The 22,943-nt window shown below is 26.4% G+C and overlaps 1 protein-coding gene across 1 annotated transcript in view; it reads left to right on the plus strand.

Moving 5' to 3' along the window:
* LOC143431822 (protein real-time-like) overlaps positions 1 to 20,509 on the plus strand; it is a 64,237-nt gene extending 43,728 nt beyond the window's left edge. Inside the window, exons 7-15 of the mRNA XM_076908773.1 lie at positions 2,549 to 2,851; positions 3,943 to 4,031; positions 5,840 to 5,977; positions 10,936 to 11,056; positions 14,392 to 14,516; positions 15,708 to 15,951; positions 17,645 to 17,751; positions 20,019 to 20,161; positions 20,257 to 20,509. Coding sequence (XP_076764888.1) covers positions 2,549 to 2,851; positions 3,943 to 4,031; positions 5,840 to 5,977; positions 10,936 to 11,056; positions 14,392 to 14,516; positions 15,708 to 15,951; positions 17,645 to 17,751; positions 20,019 to 20,161; positions 20,257 to 20,326 — 1,340 coding nt within the window. The 3' untranslated portion in view covers positions 20,327 to 20,509. The remainder of the gene's footprint in view (positions 1 to 2,548; positions 2,852 to 3,942; positions 4,032 to 5,839; positions 5,978 to 10,935; positions 11,057 to 14,391; positions 14,517 to 15,707; positions 15,952 to 17,644; positions 17,752 to 20,018; positions 20,162 to 20,256) is intronic.
* Positions 20,510 to 22,943: the final 2,434 nt, after the last annotated feature.

The raw sequence follows: 22,943 nt of genomic DNA on the forward strand, positions 1-22,943 counted from the left end.
AAGCACATTCGTCCTGTTTGCAAATCAAATTTACATTCTTGTAAACCAAGTTCACTCTTTTTCAAATCGAACTCACCATTTTGCAAATCAAGTACTTCTACTCAAATATTTTATTTAAATAAAAAGCACTACATACTAAACTATGGATAATAAGAAATTAAAAATTGAATTCAAAGGGTACAGATATTTATTTACAAGTAATTACCAATTCGTTAAAGTCAGTGCATGTATGTAGTAGGCTAATTAGAATTTATAAAAATAGAAGGCTAATAAAATAAAAACTATGTGCATATATATATATATATAAAAAAAAAGAAAATGAAATAATTAAAAAGTTAATTTTGAAGAATCTAACTAGCCATAAATTTTTAAGTTACCAACAACTATTACAGTAGAACCATTATGTATCTTTGTATAGCCAAGGATATATAAATTATATAAAAAAAATATTTATATTATAATTTATATATAAATTATATAAAAAAATATTTATATTATAATTTACATATAAATTATATAAAAAAAATATGTATAGTCAAGGATATATAAATTGTGTAAAAAAAATATTTATATTATAATTTATATATGAATTATATATAAAAAAAATGTATAACCAAAGATTATTTATATTATGTTAATTAAATATATTAATTAAATAAGATAAATTATATTTGCACATCATTTTTATGCATACGTACCATTAATTATATAATTAAGTATTATCTAATATGTACTGGCTTCAATGAATTTGTAATTACAATTAAATAAATATTTGTAGTTTTCATCTTTTTGCAAATCAAATTCGTCCTTTTGGAAATCAAATTCACTTTCTCGCAAGTTAAATTCATTCTTTCAGAAACCAAGCTCACTCTTTTTCTAGTCAAATAATTTATTTAAAAAAAATACTACAAACTAAACTAGATAATAAGAAATGAAAAACTGACGCTTTTTTATTCTTAAATTCTTCTTAAAATTAAATTCCTCCTTTGCAAATCAATTTTATCTTTTTGCAAATAAAAATTCCGTCTGCAAATTAAATTCCTCCTTTGGAAATAACATTAATTATATAATTATGTATTATCTAATATGTATTGACTTCAATGAACTTGTAATTACATTTAAATAAATATTTGTAGCTTTCGAAATGAAGTTTTTCATTTCTTACTATTTAATTTGTATTTGGTGTTTTTTAATAAATAAAATATTTGAGCAGAAATACTTGATTCGCGACAGGGTGAATTTAATTTGCGAGAGGATGAATTTTATCTGTAAAAAGTTAAATTTAATTTTCAAAGGATGAATTTAATTTACAAAAAGTTAAATTTTATTTTCAAAGGATGAACTTAATTTGCTGAAAATTAAATTTAATTTTCAAAGGATGAATTTAATTTGCAAAAAGTTAAATTTAATTTTCAAAGGATGAACTTAATTTGCTGAAAATTAAATTTAATTTTCAAAGGATGAATTTAATTTGCAAAAAGTCAAATTTTATTTTCAACGGATGAACTTAATTTGCTGAAAATTAAATTTAATTTTCAAAGGATGAATTTAATTTGCAAAATGTTAAATTTTATTTTCAAATGGTGAACTTAATTTGCAAAAAGTTAAATTTTATTTTCAAAGGATGAACTTAATTTGCTGAAAATTAAATTTAATTTTCAAAGGATGAATTTAATTTGCAAAATGATAAATTTAATTTTCAAATGGTGAACTTAATTTGCAAAAAGTTAAATTTTATTTTCAAAGGATGAACTTAATTTGCTGAAAATTAAATTTAATTTTCAAAGGATGAATTTAATTTGCAAAAAGTTAAACTTAATTTTCAGACGATTAATTTAATTTGCGAAAAGGAATTATTAAAATTACCAAAATCGTAGAAAGTGAGTCTGAAACTTTTTAAACAATTATACTCCACAATTTTATAGTCTACGCGTTACAGAATTTACAGTATAAAATCAAACTAAATTACTTAATTATATTCTTTTTCAAGTTAAGATTTAATAACATTATTCTTTTCAAATTAAATTTTTCATTTCTTATTATCTACTTTAAAGTTGATACTTTTTTATATAATAAAATATTTATATTTCAATTTATATTTATATTTACAAACGAATATGTATATTTCTATTTATATTTCAATTTATATATATTTATAATAATATATTTAAGTAGAAATACTTGATTTAAAAAAAAAAAATATTTTATTTGCAAGAGGATGAATTTATTTTACAGAAAAACAACTATATTTAATTTGCCAAGGTATGAATTTAATTTGTGAAAGGATTTGTGAAAGTATTTTGCGAGATTAATTTGCGAGAGTATTTTGATTTGCAAAAGAATGAATTTAATTTAAAAAAAATTGTATTCGATTCGCAAAAGAAGTTGAATATAATTAGCAAAAAAATGGAATCAAAGCGCCAATACTGTAAATAACTAATTCATGCTATTATTACTTAAGAAAGCCATTTGTTAACTTACAATTGTCCACTTAAAACACGCACGTTTCAATATATCAAGTTACTTATTTAAAAATTGAATATTTCAGAGATGCAGCTGTCCTCAGACTACATCGAGAGATACCTAGGAAAGCTGAACATGATACAAGAAAGCAAATTGATTCAGCTGCGCCAAGGCATAACAGAGCTGAGAGGGAACTCGGTGCCCGGAGACGCAACACTTTTAAGATTTCTAAGAGCAACAGAGTTCTCCGTTGAAAAAGCGAAGGAAATGTTAACGCAAACGTTACATTGGAGGAAAAAGCATCAAATTGATAAACTACTTGAAGAATACGATGCGCCACAAGTGGTGAAAGATTACTTTCCTGGCGGATGGCATCATTTCGACAAAGGTGGGCTAATTATTGTTATTACTTACTTACTTACTAGTACAACTAATAATTATTGCAGCCAGAAATGTAATGAAACAGAAATATTTACAAGTTAATTACACAGTATTCGCATTTTAAATTTATTTTTTGCTAAACAAACTCACCGTTTTACCAATGAAATCAAGTTTTGAATTCGACTTTCGATACTACACCTGAAATGCAAGAAAAAAATTTCTATAAACCTAGATCCAATTTGCAAAAATGGCAGAGAAAATTGGGATTTTTGTTTTCTTCGGAGAAACAGCAGTTTCACTTATATTATTGAGTGTATTTTTCAAACCATTAGTCCTGGAAGAAAGTAACAAACAGAATTGAAAAGAGCAATAAATTTTCTATTATAACAGTCCCTATTTTACCCTGAAACTTTAAAACAGGTGGAGTAATTTTTAAATTACAGTTTCGTGATTTTTGTTGCATATATAATAGTTTCGACTTAAGTAAAAAGATTTATGCGATTACATTATCAGTTTGATAGCGTTCCTTCTCAAGTTTGTAGTAATGTATACTAATGGTGATGTCGCAAGGATTTTAATACGCTTTATACACGTTACAATTGATCAAAATCTTTCATTAGTATTTTATTTACAAGACAAAAGTCAAAATTTGCATAATCAGCCACAATTGTTTGAAATCGTACCAAAGACCAACATTGAAACATTATTTATAGAGTATTTGTAAAATGTCTGGCATTTCTTTAGATTTATGTAGCGATGGTTTTTATAAAATTAAGATTATAATTATATATGTGCCCATAATTATGAAAGTGGTCTAAGTCATACATTTCTTGTTTCGAGATATTTAATGAATTGCATTTGAATAAATAAAAAAATATTTTTACATTATGCGACCTTTTTATTTAGAATTTTATTAGTCTCGATTAATGGAAATTTATTATGAATATGAAATTAAATAAAATTTAATTTCAAATAATGTGCTGTGAAATAATTGATAAACTCATTCTTTTTTATTTTGACTTAGACCACTTTCATAATTACGGGCACATATTCTTTTGATAAGAGCATAAAATTGAAGATCGTTTCGTTAATTTGCAGACGGCAGACCTTTATATATTTTAAGAATGGGGCAAATGGATGTGAAAGGATTACTGAAGTCTATTGGAGAAGAGGATGTGCTGTTGTTGGTAAGCTTGAGCATTTACTTAACAGCATTATGTATAAAAGAAGAAGAATTATGTAGAGTACACATGAAGGGTTCCTCGAGTTCGTACGAAGAGCTTTATTTCTGTACAAGATCACTTCTCGAGTTAGACTGCAGTCTTTGGTCAGTCGCTTTTTAAAGTCGCTTAATCCCTTGGCCTTACACAATATATGCCAATTAGGCGAGGCATAACAAACAAGAACTTTCCTGCTCAAACTGGCGCAAAAATGTAAATAGAAAATAATATATCTAATTATAAAAAAAGGAATTACGAAGTAATAAACAACGTCGCTGGTTCGACAATGATATGCTGAACTTTATGCATAAATTCCTGACCACGAGTCGCACTCGTGGTTTTTGCTTATGGCATAAATTGTTTACCATGAGTTAGACTTTTGGGCTCTGCTTATGGCACAAATTGTTTATCACGAGTTAGACTTTTGGGTTCCGTTTATGGCACAAATTGTTCACCACGAGTTAGACTTTTGGGTTCCGTTTATGGCACAAATTGTTCACCACGAGTTAGACTTCTGGCTTCTGTTTATGATACAAATTATTTACCACGAATTAGACTCATGGTTATAGGCTAAGGGGTTAAGCCACCGCCTTCTACTGAAAAATGGTGGTGCCTTAAATGGTGGATGTCCTTCTGCAATGATCATATTTGGTCATGTAGCGAGATTTCTGCTGGACAAAAGCAATAATAGTAATAGAAATAATAGCAACAGTAATAATAGCAACACAAACAGTAATAATAGCAACACAAACAGTAATAATAGCAACACAAACAGTAATAATAGCAACAGCAAGAGTAATATCTACATCGTGCGACCAAGGATTGCTCAGCTACGAACGGTGGGCATAACAATTTTGGAAATCCTTGGTTTATAACATCCGCATGTGCCATCGAGATTGTTGGAGAAAGTCAATCAGTTCATGTTCGAAAATATTAAGAGTTTTTAAAACAGTTCTTCAAAAATGGTCTGATAGTCACGCATATTGTAAACCATGCTGACGGTTCGTGGCGAAGGGCTCCCTATTGTGCCTCCTTTTGTTAACCTAAAATTATGTTTAATAACATATATAAAGAGTCTTAAATATTGCTTTAACAACATTAACATCAGTAACAACAAAAGTGTTCGTAACAAAAGGCCTCTTATTATGCCCCCCTTGTGTTTCTAGCCGCTAGATATATAAACAGTTTTGTATGTATTTGTTTAGCAACATTAACATTTGCAACAACAACAGTAACAATACTATTACCATCACCACCAACAGCAACAATGATAACAACAATAGCAATAGTAACGACAGCAGCGATAACAATAGCAATAACAACAACAGTAACGATAGCAATAGCGGCAATAGTAGTGATAATAATAGTGGCAACAGTACGTAACAGCAATAACAGAAATAATGATGTAGCAATGACAGTAATAAAAACAATAGCAGAAATAAGAATAATAGCAGTAACAGCAGTAGTAATGGCAATAAAAATAATAGCAATAACAGAAATAGCAACAGTAGCAGTAATGGCAATAACAAATAAGAATAATAACAATAATAGCAATGGCAATAAAAATAACAGCAATAGCAGAAATAAGGAACAGTAGCGGTAATAGCAGTGGTAATGGCAATAAACATAATAACAATAACAGAAATAAGAATAATAGCAGTAATAGCAGTAGTAATGGCAATAACAACAATATCAATAACAGTATTCGATATCTATCTGTATCTTTGCCATCCTTGTTTGTAATGTTGAAAATCACCATTGATTACCAATTACAGGTAACACACATTTGTGAAATAGGGCTTCTTCTGATGGAGGAAGCAACAGCTGTTTCTGGCCATCCTGTTTCACAGTGGTCCTTGTTAATAGACCTCGAAGGCTTAAATATGCGTCATTTGTGGAGACCTGGAATCAAGGTATGTAATTTATTAAATATACAATCTACAGTTCATTTCTCGCCAATAAATCACAACTCCTAGAAGACCACCAAAAACCTTATTTTATATAAACAATTCAGTTTATTTTATTATATAAAACAAATTATATAAATTATGTAAAATTTGTATAACAGAATTTTATTACGCTGTAACGAATTTATTTAAGAGTGGCATTACATTGTTTAACTTCTTCTTTAAACATTAAGCTATTCAGTGTCCGTTAAGGACTCTTTTCCTCGAAAATTTCTTCGAAAACAGAGGATACCAGATAATCTTCCTTTGCAATACATTTTTTTTTTGTATATTCTAATTTCATGCGTTTGGTTAAAATTTGTTTTTTCAAATTCTAAATAATCTATGTCACAGTATTTTTGTAACAGATATTTAGCGATATATTGTTGATGACTCAATTGCAAAGTCATAATAATGCAATATTGCATAATTTTCTACAGTGACATGAATGAATAAGAAAAAATTGTGTACTGCTATCTTCTTGTTTATTTATTTTTTTATGTAATATAGAAAACCGCACATTTTTATATATAATTGTACACTAATTTTTGAGTAATTATACAAACAGTAAACTCTTCATTTTATAAATGAGCAATAACATGACTTAAATAAGCAACAAATTAAACGACCAGTATTTTAATCAACTTAAATAAGCAACAAATTAAATGATGAGTATTTTAGTCAATTTAAATAAGCAACAAATTAAATAATCAGTATTTTAATCAACTTAAATAAGCAACAAATTAAATGATGAGTATTTTAGTCAATTTAAATAAGCAACAAATTAAATGATGAGTATTTTAATTACTTTAAATAAGCAACAAATTAAATGATGAGTATTTTAATTACTTTAAATAAGTAACAAATTAAATGATCAGTATTTTAATCAATTTAAATAAGCAACAAGTTAAATGATGAGTATTTTAATGAACTTAGAGACAATTTAAAGACACAATATATTATAAAATTCATTGTAGGCTAATTGTAAATTAAAAAATAATTACGTTTAATGCAAAGAATACTGACACTTCTTTTTGAAATACTGATGACTAAAATATATAAATAATTTAAGTATACACGTATTACAATTTTAGTTAGACGAAATTGGAAAAGCAAAAATTTGATTCGAAATAGGTTTATCATTAGTTACTTGGTTACTTGGTTACTAAGTTTGTTAAGTTATTAAGTTCAGTTATTAGTTTTTTAGTAATTTAGTGAACTTAGGAACTAGTAACTTAGTAATTTAGTGAACTTAATTACTCAGTAACTAAATAGTTAAGTAACTAATAATTAAACATAATTACTAATAACTGAACTTAGTAACTTAGTAAAGTTAGTAACTTAGTTTACTAAGTTCTATAAACTTCAGTAACTTTAGTAGCTAAGTAACTGATAGCTAGTAGTGAACTTAGTAATATAGTTTACTAAGGTACGTAGTTACTGAGTAACTAATGACTAAACTTAGTAACTTATTAAACTTAATGAACTTACTAAGTTCAGTTATTAGTAACTTAGTAAATTTAGTAACCTGTAACTAGTAACTAGTAACTAGTAACTAGTAACTAGCAATTAGTAACCAGTAACAAGTAACCAGTAATTTAGTACACTTAGTAACTTAGTAAACTTAGTAACTAAGTAGCTAAGTAACTAAGAACTAAATTTGTAACTAATGACTAAAATTAGTAATTTAGTAAATCTAGTAACTAATAACTAAACTTAGCAACTTAGTAAACTTAGTAACTAAGTAGCTAAGTAACTAAGAACTAAATTTGTAACTAACAACTAAACTTAGTAACTTAGTAAATCTAGTAACTAATAACTAAACTTAGTAACTAAGTAGCTAAGTAACTAAGAACTAAATTTGTAACTAATGACTAAACTTAGTAAATCTAGTAACTAATAACTAAACTTAGTAACTAAGTAGCTAAGTAACTAAGAACTAAATTTGTAACTAATGACTAAACTTAGTAACTTAGTAAATCTAGTAACTAATAACTAAACTTAGTAACTTAGTAAATTTAGTAACTAATAACTAAACTTAGTAATTAGTGAACTTAGTAACTAGTAAATTTAGTAACTAGCAACTTACTGAACTTAGTAACTTAGTTAACAAAAATACTTAGTTAGTAAATCTAGTAGTTAGTAAATCTAGTAACTAATAACTAAACATAGTAACTAAGTAGCTAAGTAACTAAGAACTAAATTTGTAACTAATGACTAAACTTAGTAAATCTAGTAACTAATAACTAAACTTAGTAACTAAGTAGCTAAGTAACTAAGAACTAAATTTGTAACTAACAACTAAACTTAGTAACTTAGTAAATCTAGTAACTAATAACTAAACTTAGTAACTAAGTAGCTAATGACTAAACTTAGTAACTTAGTAAATCTAGTAACTAATAACTAAACTTAGTAACTTAGTAAATTTAGTAACTAATAACTAAACTTAGTAATTAGTGAACTTAGTAACTAGTAAATTTAGTAACTAGCAACTTACTGAACTTAGTAACTTAGTTAACAAAAATACTTAGTTACCAAGTAACTAAATTACTAAGTTACGAAGTTCAGTAAGTTACTAGTTACTAAATTCACTAGTTACTAAGTTCACTAGTTATTAAGTTTACTAGTTACTAAGTTTACAAAGTTACTAGGTTAACTACTACCTATCCGTTACTTAGCTACTAAAGTTAACTAAACTTTAGTAAACTAAGTTAATAGTTAGTAGTTACTAAGTTACTAGTTGCTAGTTACTAAGTTGCTAGTTGCTACGTTGCCGTTTACTACGTAGCTAGTTACTAAGTTACTAGTTGCTGGATTTACTAAGTTACTAAGTTTAGTTATTTGTTACTAAGTTTAAATCTTAGTTACTAGCTTACATATTTACTAAGTTACTAAGTTACTAACTTTACTACGTTACTAATTACTAATTTTACTATGTTACTAAGTTACTAAGTTTACTAAGTTACTAGTTACTGAGTTACTGAGTTTACTAAGTTACTAAGTTTAGTAAGTTACTAGTTACTAAGTTGCTAGTTACTATGTTGCTAGTTACTAAGTTACTAAGTTTAGTTATTAGTTACTAAGTTTACTATGTTACTAAGTTACTAAGTTTACTAAGTTACTAGTTACTGAGTTACTAGTTATTAGTTACTGAGTTTACTAAGTTACTAGTTACTGAGTTACTAGTTATTAGTTACTGAGTTTAGTAAGTTACTAGTTACTGAGTTACTAGTTATTAGTTACTGAGTTTACTAAGTTACTAAGTTTAGTAAGTTACTAGTTACTAAGTTGCTAGTTACTATGTTGCTAGTTACTAAGTTACTAAGTTTAGTTATTAGTTACTAAGTTTACTATGTTACTAAGTTACTAAGTTTACTAAGTTACTAGTTACTGAGTTACTAGTTATTAGTTACTGAGTTTACTAAGTTACTAGTTACTGAGTTACTAGTTATTAGTTACTGAGTTTAGTAAGTTACTAGTTACTGAGTTACTAGTTATTAGTTACTGAGTTTACTAAGTTACTAAGTTTAGTAAGTTACTAGTTACTAAGTTGCTAGTTACTATGTTGCTAGTTACTAAGTTACTAAGTTTAGTTATTAGTTACTAAGTTTACTATGTTACTAAGTTACTAAGTTTACTATGTTACTAAGTTACTAAGTTTACTAAGTTACTAGTTACTGAGTTACTAGTTATTAGTTACTGAGTTTACTAAGTTACTAAGTTTAGTAAGTTACTAGTTACTAAGTTGCTAGTTACTATGTTGCTAATTACTAAGTTACTAAGTTTAGTTATTAGTTACTAAGTTTATTATGTTACTAAGTTACTAAGTTTACTAAGTTACTAAGTTTACTATGTTACTAGTTACTAGTTACTGAGTTACTAGTTATTAGTTACTGAGTTTACTAAGTTACTAAGTTTAGTAAGTTACTAGTTATTAGTTACTGAGTTTACTAAGTTACTGAGTTTAGTAAGTTACTAGTTACTAAGTTGCTAGTTACTAAGTTACTAAGTTTAGTTATTAGTTACTAAGTTTATTATGTTACTAAGTTTACTAAGTTACTAAGTTTACTATGTTACTAGTTACTAGTTACTGAGTTACTAGTTATTAGTTACTGAGTTTACTAAGTTACTAAGTTTAGTAAGTTACTAGTTACTAAGTTGCTAGTTACTAAGTTACTAAGTTTAGTTATTAGTCACTAAGTTTACTATGTTACTAAGTTACTAAGTTTACTATGTTACTAAGTTACTAAGTTTACTAAGTTACTAGTTACTGAGTTACTAGTTATTAGTTACTGAGTTTACTAAGTTTACTAAGTTACTAGTTACTGAGTTACTAGTTATTAGTTACTGAGTTTACTAAGTTACTAGTTACTGAGTTACTAGTTATTAGTTACTGAGTTTACTAAGTTACTAAGTTTAGTAAGTTACTAGTTACTATGTTGCTAGTTACTATGTTGCTAGTTACTAAGTTACTAAGTTTAGTAAGTTACTAGTTACTAAGTTGCTAGTTACTATGTTGCTAGTTACTATGTTGCTAGTTACTATGTTGCTAGTTACTAAGTTACTAAGTTTAGTTATTAGTTACTAAGTTTACTAAGTTACTAACTTACTAAGTTTACTAAGTTACGAAACTTAGTAAGTTCATTAAGTTTTCTAAGTTACTTAGCTTAGTTTTTAGGTACTTAGTAACTTAGTAACTTAGTAACTTAGTAAACTTAATAACTAATAACTTTGTAATTTAGCAACTTAGTAACTGAGTAACTGATAATTAAGCTTAGTAATTAGTAACTTAATAATTTAGTAAACGTAGTAACTTAGTCGCTAAGTGACTAATTAACCAACTGTTTCAAAATAGTTTATTATCAGTTACTCAGTTTATTATTAATAAGAAGTAGAAATCATTCACAGTACATTTTTTGTTCCAGGCCTTGTTACACATTATCGAAATCGTTGAAACAAATTACCCAGAGACCATGGGAAGGGTTTTAATAATGCGAGCACCTAGATGCTTCCCTATTTTATGGACACTAATAAGCACGTTCATAAGTAAGCAAATAATTCATATTTTTATTTTCTATATGTAATATATAATCCCCTTTATTATTTAACATATTTTATATTTTTATTTTACAACTATAATAATTACTTTTAATTCTTTTTAGCATGATAGGGTATTACATAAAGATATTTAATCCTTGCAATGTTCATATTTATTGAATTTAGGATTTTTTGTAATTGTAAATACAGATATTAAAAAAAATAAATATAAATTTATATAAATAATAATTATTTAAATAAAAAAAAATATATAAATATTTTTATCATATTACATATGTATATATATTTATTTATTTAGTTACTTATTTATTTATTTATTATATTTAATATTTGTAAATTTTTATTATATATATATAAACGTTCTTAATGTAATAAAAATGTGATTAATTTATAATTAGACTTGTGTAACACAGTATTGGCAGTTTAAATTCATCAGTTAGCAAATTAAATTCATCCTCTTGCAAATAATTAAATTTTTTTTTTAATTCAAGTTTTTCTACTTAAATATATTATTATAAATATATATAAATTGAAATATAAATAGAATTATAGATATCATTCGTTTATAAATATAAATATAAATATGAATTGACATATAAATATTTTATTATAAAAAAAAGCATCAGCTCTAAACTAGATAATAAGAAATGAAAAATTTAATTTGAAAAAAATAATGTTATTAAATCTTAACTTGAAAAAGAATATAATTAACTAATTTAGTTTGATTTTATACTGTAAATTCTGTAACGCGTGGACTACAAAATTGTCGAGTATAATTGTTTAAAATGTTGGCTGTCTTTACGATTTTGGTAATTTTAATAATCCTTTTTCGCAAATTAAATTCATCCTTCGAAAATTAAATATAACTTTTTGCAAATTAAGTTCACTCTTTGAAAATTAAATTTAACTTTTTGCAAATTAAGTTCACTCTTTAAAAATTAAATTTAGCTTCTTGCAAATTAAATTCATCCTTTGGGAATGGTATTTGCTCTATTGCAAAACAGATTTATTCTTTTGCAAACGAAATTCACTTTTTTGCGAATTAATATCATCTTCTTGCAAATTGAATTCACATTTTTATAAGTAAAATTCATTCTTTTGCGAATTAAGTTCATCATTTTGCAATTCGTATTCATTATTTTGCAAATCATTTTTATTCTCTGCAAGTTCATGCTTGTGCAAATCCAATTCATCCTTTTGCAAATCGAATAAAGGTTTTTTGTAAATTAAATACTGGTTTTTTGCAAATGAAATTTATCCCTTTATTAATCAGACATACTTCTTGCAAATTTATACTTTTTACTAGTAAAATTAAACAAAATACTTTTTAATAAATTAAACAAATATACTTTTTTGTAAATTAAATTTAATTTTTTGCAAATTAAATTCATCCTTTGAGAATGAAGTATAACTTTTTGCAAATTAAATTCATTCTCTGAAAACTGAATTTAACTTTTTGCAATTTAAATTCATCCTTTCTCAAATTAAATTCAATCTTCAGCAAATTAAATTCATCTCTCGCAAATAAAATTCACCCTTTCGCGAATCAAGTATTTCTACTCAAATATTTTATTTATTAAAAAACACCAAATGCAAATTAGATAGCAAGAAATGAAAAATTTCATTTCAAAATTTATAAATATTTATTTAAATGTAATTATCAATTCATCGAAGTCAGTACATGTTAGATAATTCATAATTATATAATTAATAATATGTATGCATTAAAATTGTGCGCTAATATATAATTTATATATCCTTTCGCAAATAAAATTTATTCTTATGCAAGTTAAATTCATCCTTTTACAAATCAGATATAGTTTTTTTGTAAATCAAATTTATCCTTTGGAAATTACATTCACCCTTTTACAAATCACATTCAACATTTTGCAAATAAAGATTCCTTTTGCAAATTAAATTCCTTCTCAAATTAATATGTTTGCAAATCAAAATTCCTTTTGCAACTTAAATGCATCCTTTTTTTAAATCACATTCACCCTATTGTAAATCAAATTCATCATTTGACAATTCACATTTACCCTTTTGCAAATCTAATTAAAATTCAAATTTCTACTTAAATATTTTATTTGAAAGAACAGCCAATTAAAACCAGCTAGTAAGAAATAAAAAATTGCAAGTCAAATTGCATGACTTGACATTTAAATTGCTTTTGCAACAAACATATTCTCCTGATTTGGTCTTCAACAGCTACTGATTATTCGCAGAATTAGACAAAAATGCTCCAGAAAAAGAAATTTGGCTAAAATAATAACTACTAATGTCTGCAGTTTTTCAGGAACATTTTAAGAATCTTAAAAACTCGAAATGATAAAAATGGATTACTTTTTTAAAATAATTGATAAATGTTCATGAATTATTTCATTAAAATTATCGTTTCAAATAATAAAACTCATAGTTTTTTATTGCTTTAAGTCATTTATAGGACATTCAGTTAATTTTGAAAATAGTCAAAGTCAATTTAAACTTTAAAAACAACATTTTTATATGAAATTCACACAAAATTTCCTATTCATAATAAATTTCCACTAATCGAGACTAATAAAATTCTAAATAAAAAGGTCGCATAATGTAAAAATATTTTTTAATTTATTCAAATGCAATTCATTAAATATCTTGAAACAAGAAATATACGACTTAGACCACTTTCATAATTATGGGCACAAGTAATTTCAGAAGTTGAATTTATTTTTAATTAATTATATTATCTTATATTATATATATTATTATTATATTAATTTACACTTTTAATAATATATATTTTATATGTTATATTAAGGACATATAAAAATGTATTAGAATTACAGATCATTTACATATATACATAAATAATTTATATAAGTAAATAATTATAGATAAAAATATATAATAACTAATAATATATTTAAAATATAAATAATAATTTAAACAAAAATATATAATAAAAATATAATAATATTATACTAAAAGTAATATAATAAATATTTATAAAGAATCATAATAATTTATAAACAGTAAAGTTATAAATAATTTATATATATTACATATATTATTATATTTATATAAATTCATAAAAATTCTAACATATTAATATATATAATAATTATTAATAAATATGTTATATATCATATTTTATATTTATATCTAATATATTATTTACAAATAATTTTTATATTATCGTTAGATAAATTTGTACATATTTGCTTTCAAAGCATGTAAGAATTTATGTTAAATTGTTCTCAGTTTCCTACAAAAATGTTTAATACTTAAATGTTTATATTATAAATGTTTAATAAAAATATGTTAATACATATTTTTTTGCCTAGATGAAAATACGAAAAAGAAATTCATATTTTATTGCGGCGCCAATTATCAAGAGCATGGCCCTGGCAGTCTAAGCGAATACATAGACCCTGAATTTATCCCAGAATTCCTTGGAGGATCATGCGAGGTAAGAATAATTAATTCTATTATAAAAATATAATATATATATAATTGTTTTTTCTTATTTAATGAATATTTATAATTATATATAATTAAGAATATATATAATTAATTCCAGTGTACAACTGTGGATGTAATTTATTAAATGAATATTAAAATATTAGTAATTTAATAAATTAATAGTAATTTAAAATTATTAGTAATTTATTAAATTCAGGTCCAAACTGTGGATTTATACCGATATGCGAATAATGTATGTAAATTACAATTTATTGTGGAGTATTAATGCATTATGACCAGGTCAGGCATTAATACCTTTTACGCAGGACTTGTTTTTTCTTATTTAATGAATATTTTGTACTGCGTAACTCTTTGTAAGTAATAATAAGAAATGTTTGATCGATCGAGTGTTTCTAAGAATATAATACATTAAAAAAATGTTAGAGTACAGATAATTAGTATATAAAAACCTAAATGGGCAATAATATGTTACTGAACATTATTACGCTTTTCTCTTATTGTATAAATTCTCTTAAAACTTTGAAAAATTAATTATTACTTTTTGCATATCGTATTATATATTAAATGAAGAAATAGAAAATGAAATTAAAAATTTCATTTCTTTTTTGAATTTAATCCATACTTTTAAGATACTATTACTATCTATTTTCCAAATTTAATATAATATTATTGAAATTACCAGAATTTAGGAGAAAGCGTCAGATTTTTAAACAATTTCTTAAGAATTTGTGGCATAAGATGAAACTAAATTATTTAATTATATTCTTTTTAAGTTTACTTATATTATTTAATTAGATTTTTTTAAGCTTACTTCTATTGTTTTATTATAGCTTTTTAACAATTTTTTTAGTCAGCATCTTAAATAATTTTTTAACAATTTATGATATAAGATGAAGCTAAATTATTTAATTGTATTCTTTTTAAGTTTACTAGTATTGTTTTGTTATATATTGTTTTTAAGTTTACTGACATTATTTAATTATATATTTTTTTTAAGTTTACTTATATTATTTAATTACATTTTTTTGTAAGTTTACTTGTATTGTTTTATTATATATTGTTTTTAAGTTTACTTATATTGTTTAATTATATTGTTCTTAAGATTTAAATGTAATTATATTGTTTTTAAGTTTATATTATTTGTGGATCTAATAACATTATTCTTTGTTAATATCAGGCATACATCAGTGAAGGAGGAATCGTACCGAAGCATCTGTACAAGACAGAATTAGAGCCCACGTCTGAGCAAGAGCATAATCTCTACCATTCCATTAGTCTAAGTGGTGGACAGATTCATAGAGTAATAATTCATTCCAACGATCCAGGAGCTGTTTTAACCTGGGATTTTGATGTGATGCGTCGCAATATTTTATTTACTGTGCTGTACCAAGCTAAAGATGACATTAAAAATCTCTCTTCAGGTATGTATATCCAAAGAGGGGTGATTTTTTATCTTTAAACAGATTTAAAATAGAATTTTAGTGATTCTACATAGAAAAATAAATAAAAAATATAGAATAACAATTTTTCATTCGAGGCTTTGTTTTCAAGATAATCTAGCTATGATTAAGATTGATAGCATAATATTTGTAATCAAAATTAAGAGCAGATTCTAAGCTTTAAACTGATATAAATATTGACCAAAGTTTATTTTATAATTTATTAAAATTTCATAGATAAAGTTCAACCATATGAAAACCGACATTTATTTTAGCGTTAACTTAATATTAAATTAAGAAACTTTGTATATTTTAGGCAGATTTGTTCAGAATTAGCAAGAATTATCAGAAAATAAACCAAGTCAACTTAAGATACAGTAGTGAGTTATTTGAAAGCTAAATTAGCCAAATATGTAACTCCATTCAATCAGTTCCAAAACATTGGGTGGTCCTTCGAAACATCAGAAAATTAAAAGATTATCTAAGAACCACTGAACAAAGTATTACAAAAGTTTAGAGACTTAAACAATAAAAAGTCAGTCAGAATTTCGACGTTTACATCTCGACGAAGAGAAAGATACGAGTCTGCAGTATTTTGGAGGTATCTCAATGTTTGCATTAAGAAAAAAAGATTTAAATTTCAATTTAAAAATTCCAGTAGAACGTTCATCAAATATCTCAAGCTCGTTGCAAGATGATTCATTTTTATTTAAGACATTTCTCCACATTTTTGTAAATACTTCAACGAGATAGATTGCTAAATCCTTATTTATTCGAGATAAACCAATTATAAAAATGAAGATTATTCTACGAAATTAAATTTAATTTTAAAACTGAATACGGAGAAAGAATCGAATGCCATATGTAGTTTAATGTACAGGGTGATCACTAACTGGTGGTACAATTGAAAGGGAGGTGATTCTAGATGAAAAAGTAAGTGAAAAATATAGAATAACAATTTTTCATTCGAGGCTTTGTTTTCGAGAAAATTGACTTTCTGACTGACTTTTTATTGTTTAAGTCTCTAAACTTTTGTAAAACTTTATTCACTGGTTCTTAGGTAATCTTTTAATTTTTTTTTCTGATGTTTCGAAGGACCACCCAATGTTTTGGGACTGATTGAATGGAGTTACGTAGCTGGCTGATTTAGCTTTCAAATAACTCACTGACTACTGTATCTTAAGTTGACTTGCATAACTCTGTGTAACGAAAACTCTGAACAAATGGTGTTCACAGAATTTCGACTCAGCTTGTACTATTTATATGGAAAAGATAATAAAGACTACGACAGAATTGCGAGAAAGGCGTTAATACAAATTAACAAATAATTAAAACAAAAAGCATTGAGAGTTAATAGAAAAGTTTTGCTAGAATTAAACCAGTACTCGACGCAAATAAGAGATTAGACCATTTTACGCGTTAAACATGTGTAAATTCCAAATAAATTCCAATAAATGTATATAAAACAGTTCTAGAAAATTTCGACAAAAGAGTATCATTACTAAAAAGCTTAATGTTTTCTACCAAAATTAGTTCTTGCACGAATTTTGGGACATCCTTTGTTAGATCAGCCTGTAAAGTGAATTGTAATTTTATGTTCATTCGATTTATGATAAAATAAAAACAAGAAATGTACATTTTTCAAGGTAAATAATTTGTGATATGTACTTTTTAGAATCCGTTGCAGATGAGGATGGAGAACAGTTAGAGACGGGGGAAATCAAAGGCCACTTTATTAAGGTTGAACCCAGTATTATTTGTCACGATGGCGAAAGTATTCAAGTAAGTATATAATTGCATAATGACGTCTATAGCCGTCAGATCCTTGGCAATATGTACGCAAATGACGGTTGTAGCCGTCGCCCATATTTTAATCAATAAAAAAAGAACAACGTTAGTACGAAGTGTACTAACACGTACACTTGTTAAATTATTGAGTAACGCATCTAGGAAAAAAGTGATAGCATGCCAGACAGCATATTAGTTGTTTTTTTTTCGCTTCGGAACATTTGAGTAACTAGAGACAAATGACTGCTATAACAGTCGAGTAAAAAGTCGAAAAAGTTTAGTCTATTTCAGTTCACGCAATCGAAAGATGATTCTGTGAAGACGAACCATTTGTGCTCATAATTATGAAAGTGGTCTAAGTCATATATCTCTTGTTTGCATTTGAATAAATTAAAAAATATTTTTACATTACGCGACCTTTTTATTTAGAATTTTATTAGTCTTGATTAATGGAAATTTATTATGAATATGAAATTTTGTGTGAATTTCATATAAAAATGTTGTTTTTAAAGTTTGAATCGACTTAGACCATTTTCAAAATTAACTGAATGTCCTATAAATGACTTAAAGCAATAAAAAACTATGAGTTTTATTATTTGAAACGATAATTTTAATGAAATATTTCATAAACATTTATTAATTATTTAAAAAAAGTAATCCATTTTTATCATTTCGAGTTTTTAAGATTCTTAAAATGTTCCTGAAAAACTGCAGACATTAGTAGTTATTATTTTAGCCTAATTTATTTTTCTGGAGCATTTTTGTCTAATTCTGCGAATAATCAGTAGCTGTTGAAGACCAAATCAGGAGAATATGTTTGTTGCAAAAGCAATTTGACTGTCAAATCATGCAATTTGACTTGCAATTTTTTATTTCTTACTAGCTGGTTTTTATTGGCTGTTCTTTCAAATAAAATATTTAAGTAGAAATTTGAATTTTAATTAGATTTGCAAAAGGGTAAATGTGAATTGTCAAATGATGAATTTGATTTACAATAGGGTGAATGTGATTTAAAAAAAGGATGCATTTAAGTTGCAAAAGGAATTTTGATTTGCAAAAATATTAATTTGAGAAGGAATTTAATTTGCAAAAGGAATTTTTATTTGCAAACTGTTGAATGTGATTTGTAAAAGGGTGAATGTAATTTCCAAAGGATAAATTTGATTTACAAAAAAACTATATCTGATTTGTAAAAGGATGAATTTAACTTGCATAAGAATAAATTTTATTTGCGAAAGGATATATAAATTATATATTAACGCACAATTTTAATGCATACATATTATTAATTATATAATTATGAATTATCTAACATGTACTGACTTCGATGAATTGATAATTACATTTAAATAAATATTTATAAACTTTGAAATGAAATTTTTCATTTCTTGCTATCTAATTTGCATTTGGTGTTTTTTAATAAATAAAATATTTGAGTAGAAATACTTGATTCGCGAAAGGGTGAATTTTATTTGCGAGAGATGAATTTAATTTGCTGAAGATTGAATTTAATTTGAGAAAGGATGAATTTAAATTGCAAAAAGTTAAATTCAGTTTTCAAAGAATGAATTTAATTTGCAAAAAGTTATACTTCATTCTCAAAGGATGAATTTAATTTGCAAAAAATTGTATTTAATTTACAAAAAAGTATATTTTTCAATTTATTAAAAAGTATTTTGTTTAATTTTACTAGTAAAAAGTATAAATTTGCAAGAAGTATGTTTGATTAGTAAAGGGATAAATTTAATTTGCAAAAAACCAGTATTTAATTTACAAAAAACCTTTATTCGATTTGCAAAAGGATGAATTGGATTTGCACAAGTATGAATTTGCAGAGAATAAATTTGATTTGCAAAATAATGAATACGAATTGCAAAATGATGAACTTAATTCGCAAAAGAATGAATTTTACTTATAAAAATGTGAATTCAATTTGCAAGAAGATGATATTAATTCGCAAAAAAGTGAATTTCGTTTGCAAAAGAATAAATCTGTTTTGCAATAGAGCAAATACGATTCCCAAAGGATGAATTTAATTTACAAGAAGCTAAATTTAATTTTTGAAGAGTGAACTTAATTTGCAAAAAGTTAAATTTAATTTTCAAAAGATGAATTTAATTTGTAAAAAATTGTATTCGATTAGCAAAAAGATGAATTCGATTTGCAGTAGTGCGCAAAAGAATGAACTTAAACAGCCAATACTACAATAATAGATACAATTATTAGAAGTACGTATATAATAATCATTATCTTCAACGCAGGGTTCTCACATCATGCAAGACGCAGGAGCATACATATTGCAGTGGCATAATCAAGACGATGGAGGTGAATTCCTTTCGTCTATCAGCAGCCACAAAGCGCAACTAATGTATTTTTATGAGACGTTACCAGCAGCTCATTACAGGTATTTCTAATTAACTTCCACAGATTTCTCATTTCCTAAACTATACAATCTGTAAATTATATAATTCATTTTAAACAATATAACTTTTTTTTTAGGGGATCAATGATGAGCTTGCAATCTGCCGTAAGTGGAAAATCAGAAGCCACCTCATTTCTGTCCAGATGACCTACAGACCATACATCGCAATAGATGCACAGTGGATTATTTAAATTCTTGATCTTTAGTTGATAATAGTAATTGTACATTTTAAGCAGGCATATCACATTGAATGTTATTAACGCTAAGTAGAGAGCCTAATATTTCGACTTAAAGTAAATATATAAAACGCAATAAAGTATTTTTAACCGATTCGAAATCGGGAATCGATGTGGTACGAGCGTTAATTATTCTTACGTTTATATTCATACACTTTACGTATTATTATTTTTTATATTCCTACACTTTGTATTTGAATAACATCACAATAGTGGTTGTTCGCAGCTAAAATTATTTGCTCTTTTTCTAATAGATTCAGTTAATCGAAATTTAATGAAAACAATAGATACACCCAACTCTTCTATTACTCAATTTTGAAATAACACAGTTTATTTATTTGTGGAATTTATCCATTTCCATAGAGAATTACCAGCAACAGAATCTCTCCATTTTTATTTCCAAGCTCTGAGAGTTGGCGGAGGTCAGAACTTTTAAGTTCTGAGAGTTAAAACACGGAATTCTTAAGTTATGAGAGTTGAAGTTCTAAACTTTGAAGCTCTGAGATCTCAAGCTTTGAGAGTTGAAGCTCTGAGTTTTTCAGCTCTCAAATTTGAAGTTTTGAGCTCTGAAGCTTTGAGAGTTGAAGCTTAGAACTCCGAAGTTCTAGCTTCTTGAAGCTCTAGGATCTGCAGTTTTGATATTTGAAGCTTTGAGAATTGAAGCTTAAAATTCTAAAGTTCTGAGAGTTGAAGTTCTGAACTTTGAAGCTTTAAGAGTTGAAGCTCTGAAAGCTGAAGCTCTTAGATCTCAAGTTTTGAACTCTGAAGCTTTGAAAGTTGAAGCTTAAAATTTTAAAGTTCTGAGAGTTGAAGCTCTAAGATCTGAAGTTTTGAGAGTTGACGCTTAAAATTCTAAAGTTCTAAGAGTTAAAACTCTAATATCTGAAGGTTTGAACTCTAAAAATTGGAGAGTTGAAGCTTAGAATTCCGAAGATCTGATATCTAAAGTTTTGAACTCTGAAGCTTTGAAAGTTGAAGCTTACAACTCTGAAGGTCTGAGAGTTGATACTCTGAGATCTGAAGTTTTGAACTCTAAAGTTTTGAAAGTTGAAACTTAGAAGTCTGAAGTTCTGAGAGTTGAAGCTCTAAGATCTGAAGTTTTGAACTCTAAAGCTTTAAGAGTTGAAACTTAAAATTCTAAAGTTCTGAGAGTTGAAGCTCTAAAATCTAAAATTTTGAACTCTAAAGCTTTAAGAGCTGAAACTTGGAACTCTGAAGGTCTGAGAGTTGATACTCTGAGATCTGAAGTTTTGAACTCTAAAGTTTTGAAAGTTGAAACTTAGAAGTCTGAAGTTCTGAGAGTTGAAGCTCTAAGATCTGAAGTTTTGAACTCTAAAGCTTTAAGAGTTGAAACTTAAAATTCTAAAGTTCTGAGAGTTGAAGCTCTAAAATCTAAAATTTTGAACTCTAAAGCTTTAAGAGCTGAAACTTGGAACTCTGAAGTTCTGAGAGTTGAAGCTCTAGGATCTGAAGCTTTGCGAGTTGAAGCTTAAAATTCTGAAGCTCTGAGATCTGAAGCATCGAACTCCACACCTTTGACAATTGGAATTCAGAACTCTGAAGTTTTGAGAGTTAAAGCTCTGACATGGCCAATTAGTAATGGCAAAGCTTCAAAGTTCAGAACATTAACTCTTAGAACTTCAGAGTTCTGACCTCCAACTCTGAGAGCTTGGAAATGAAAATGGAGAGATCCTGTTGCTGGTAATTCTCTATGGAAATGGATAAATTCCACAAATAAATAAACCGCGCTTTTTCAAAATTGGGTAATAAAAGAGTTGGGTGTATCTATTGTTTTCATTAAATTTTGATTAATTTAACCTACTAAAAAAAAACAGTGAGTAATTTTAGCTACGAACAGTCGCTATTGTGATGCTATTCGAATATATCGAATGTATTGGTCGTGAGAATTGACAGAAAGCAGATGTGTCATGAATTGCTAAAATAGTTGGGTATTAATAGTTTAAGCTTGGTTGGGAAAGAATTGCAAAACCCAAGCTTGCTCTGAAAAAATTGCAAGCTCTCAGCTTCCTAGACAATAAACAGCAAGATGCTGACAACACCATATCAGCACCACAATATACAGTAGCCCAACTCTCTGTCAGCAATTTTGATCTTGACATTTTAATTTGTATGAAAACACAGGTTCTCCATTAGCAAACGTGACCTGTCACTGCTGAGAAGATTCATGAATGGAACGATAACACGCTGGGTTTTTTATTCTCTTCTGAAGCTAAAAGAATTCTAAAAATCTTCAAACAGTTCCAATTTTCATGCAGCCTACGAATAAGGTACTAATATTAACATCAAGACAATTGAATTGTCAGAAAATCTTCGATGACGTTGGACACCTTTCATCTAACAAGCTCTTGAATTTCCTTATCGCATCGATCTTTGATCTTCCTCCTCTGAAACCGAGTTGGTTTTCTGCTAAAATCGGTTCAGTCCGCGATAGATGCTTAACGAGTCGATTATCATCTAATTTTGGGTGAAAAGACAAGCAAAACCTTGGGTTCTAAGATCGTAAGCTT

Source organism: Xylocopa sonorina, unplaced genomic scaffold (assembly GCF_050948175.1).
Source record: "Xylocopa sonorina isolate GNS202 unplaced genomic scaffold, iyXylSono1_principal scaffold0014, whole genome shotgun sequence".
Classification (NCBI taxonomy): Eukaryota; Metazoa; Arthropoda; class Insecta; order Hymenoptera; family Apidae; genus Xylocopa; species Xylocopa sonorina.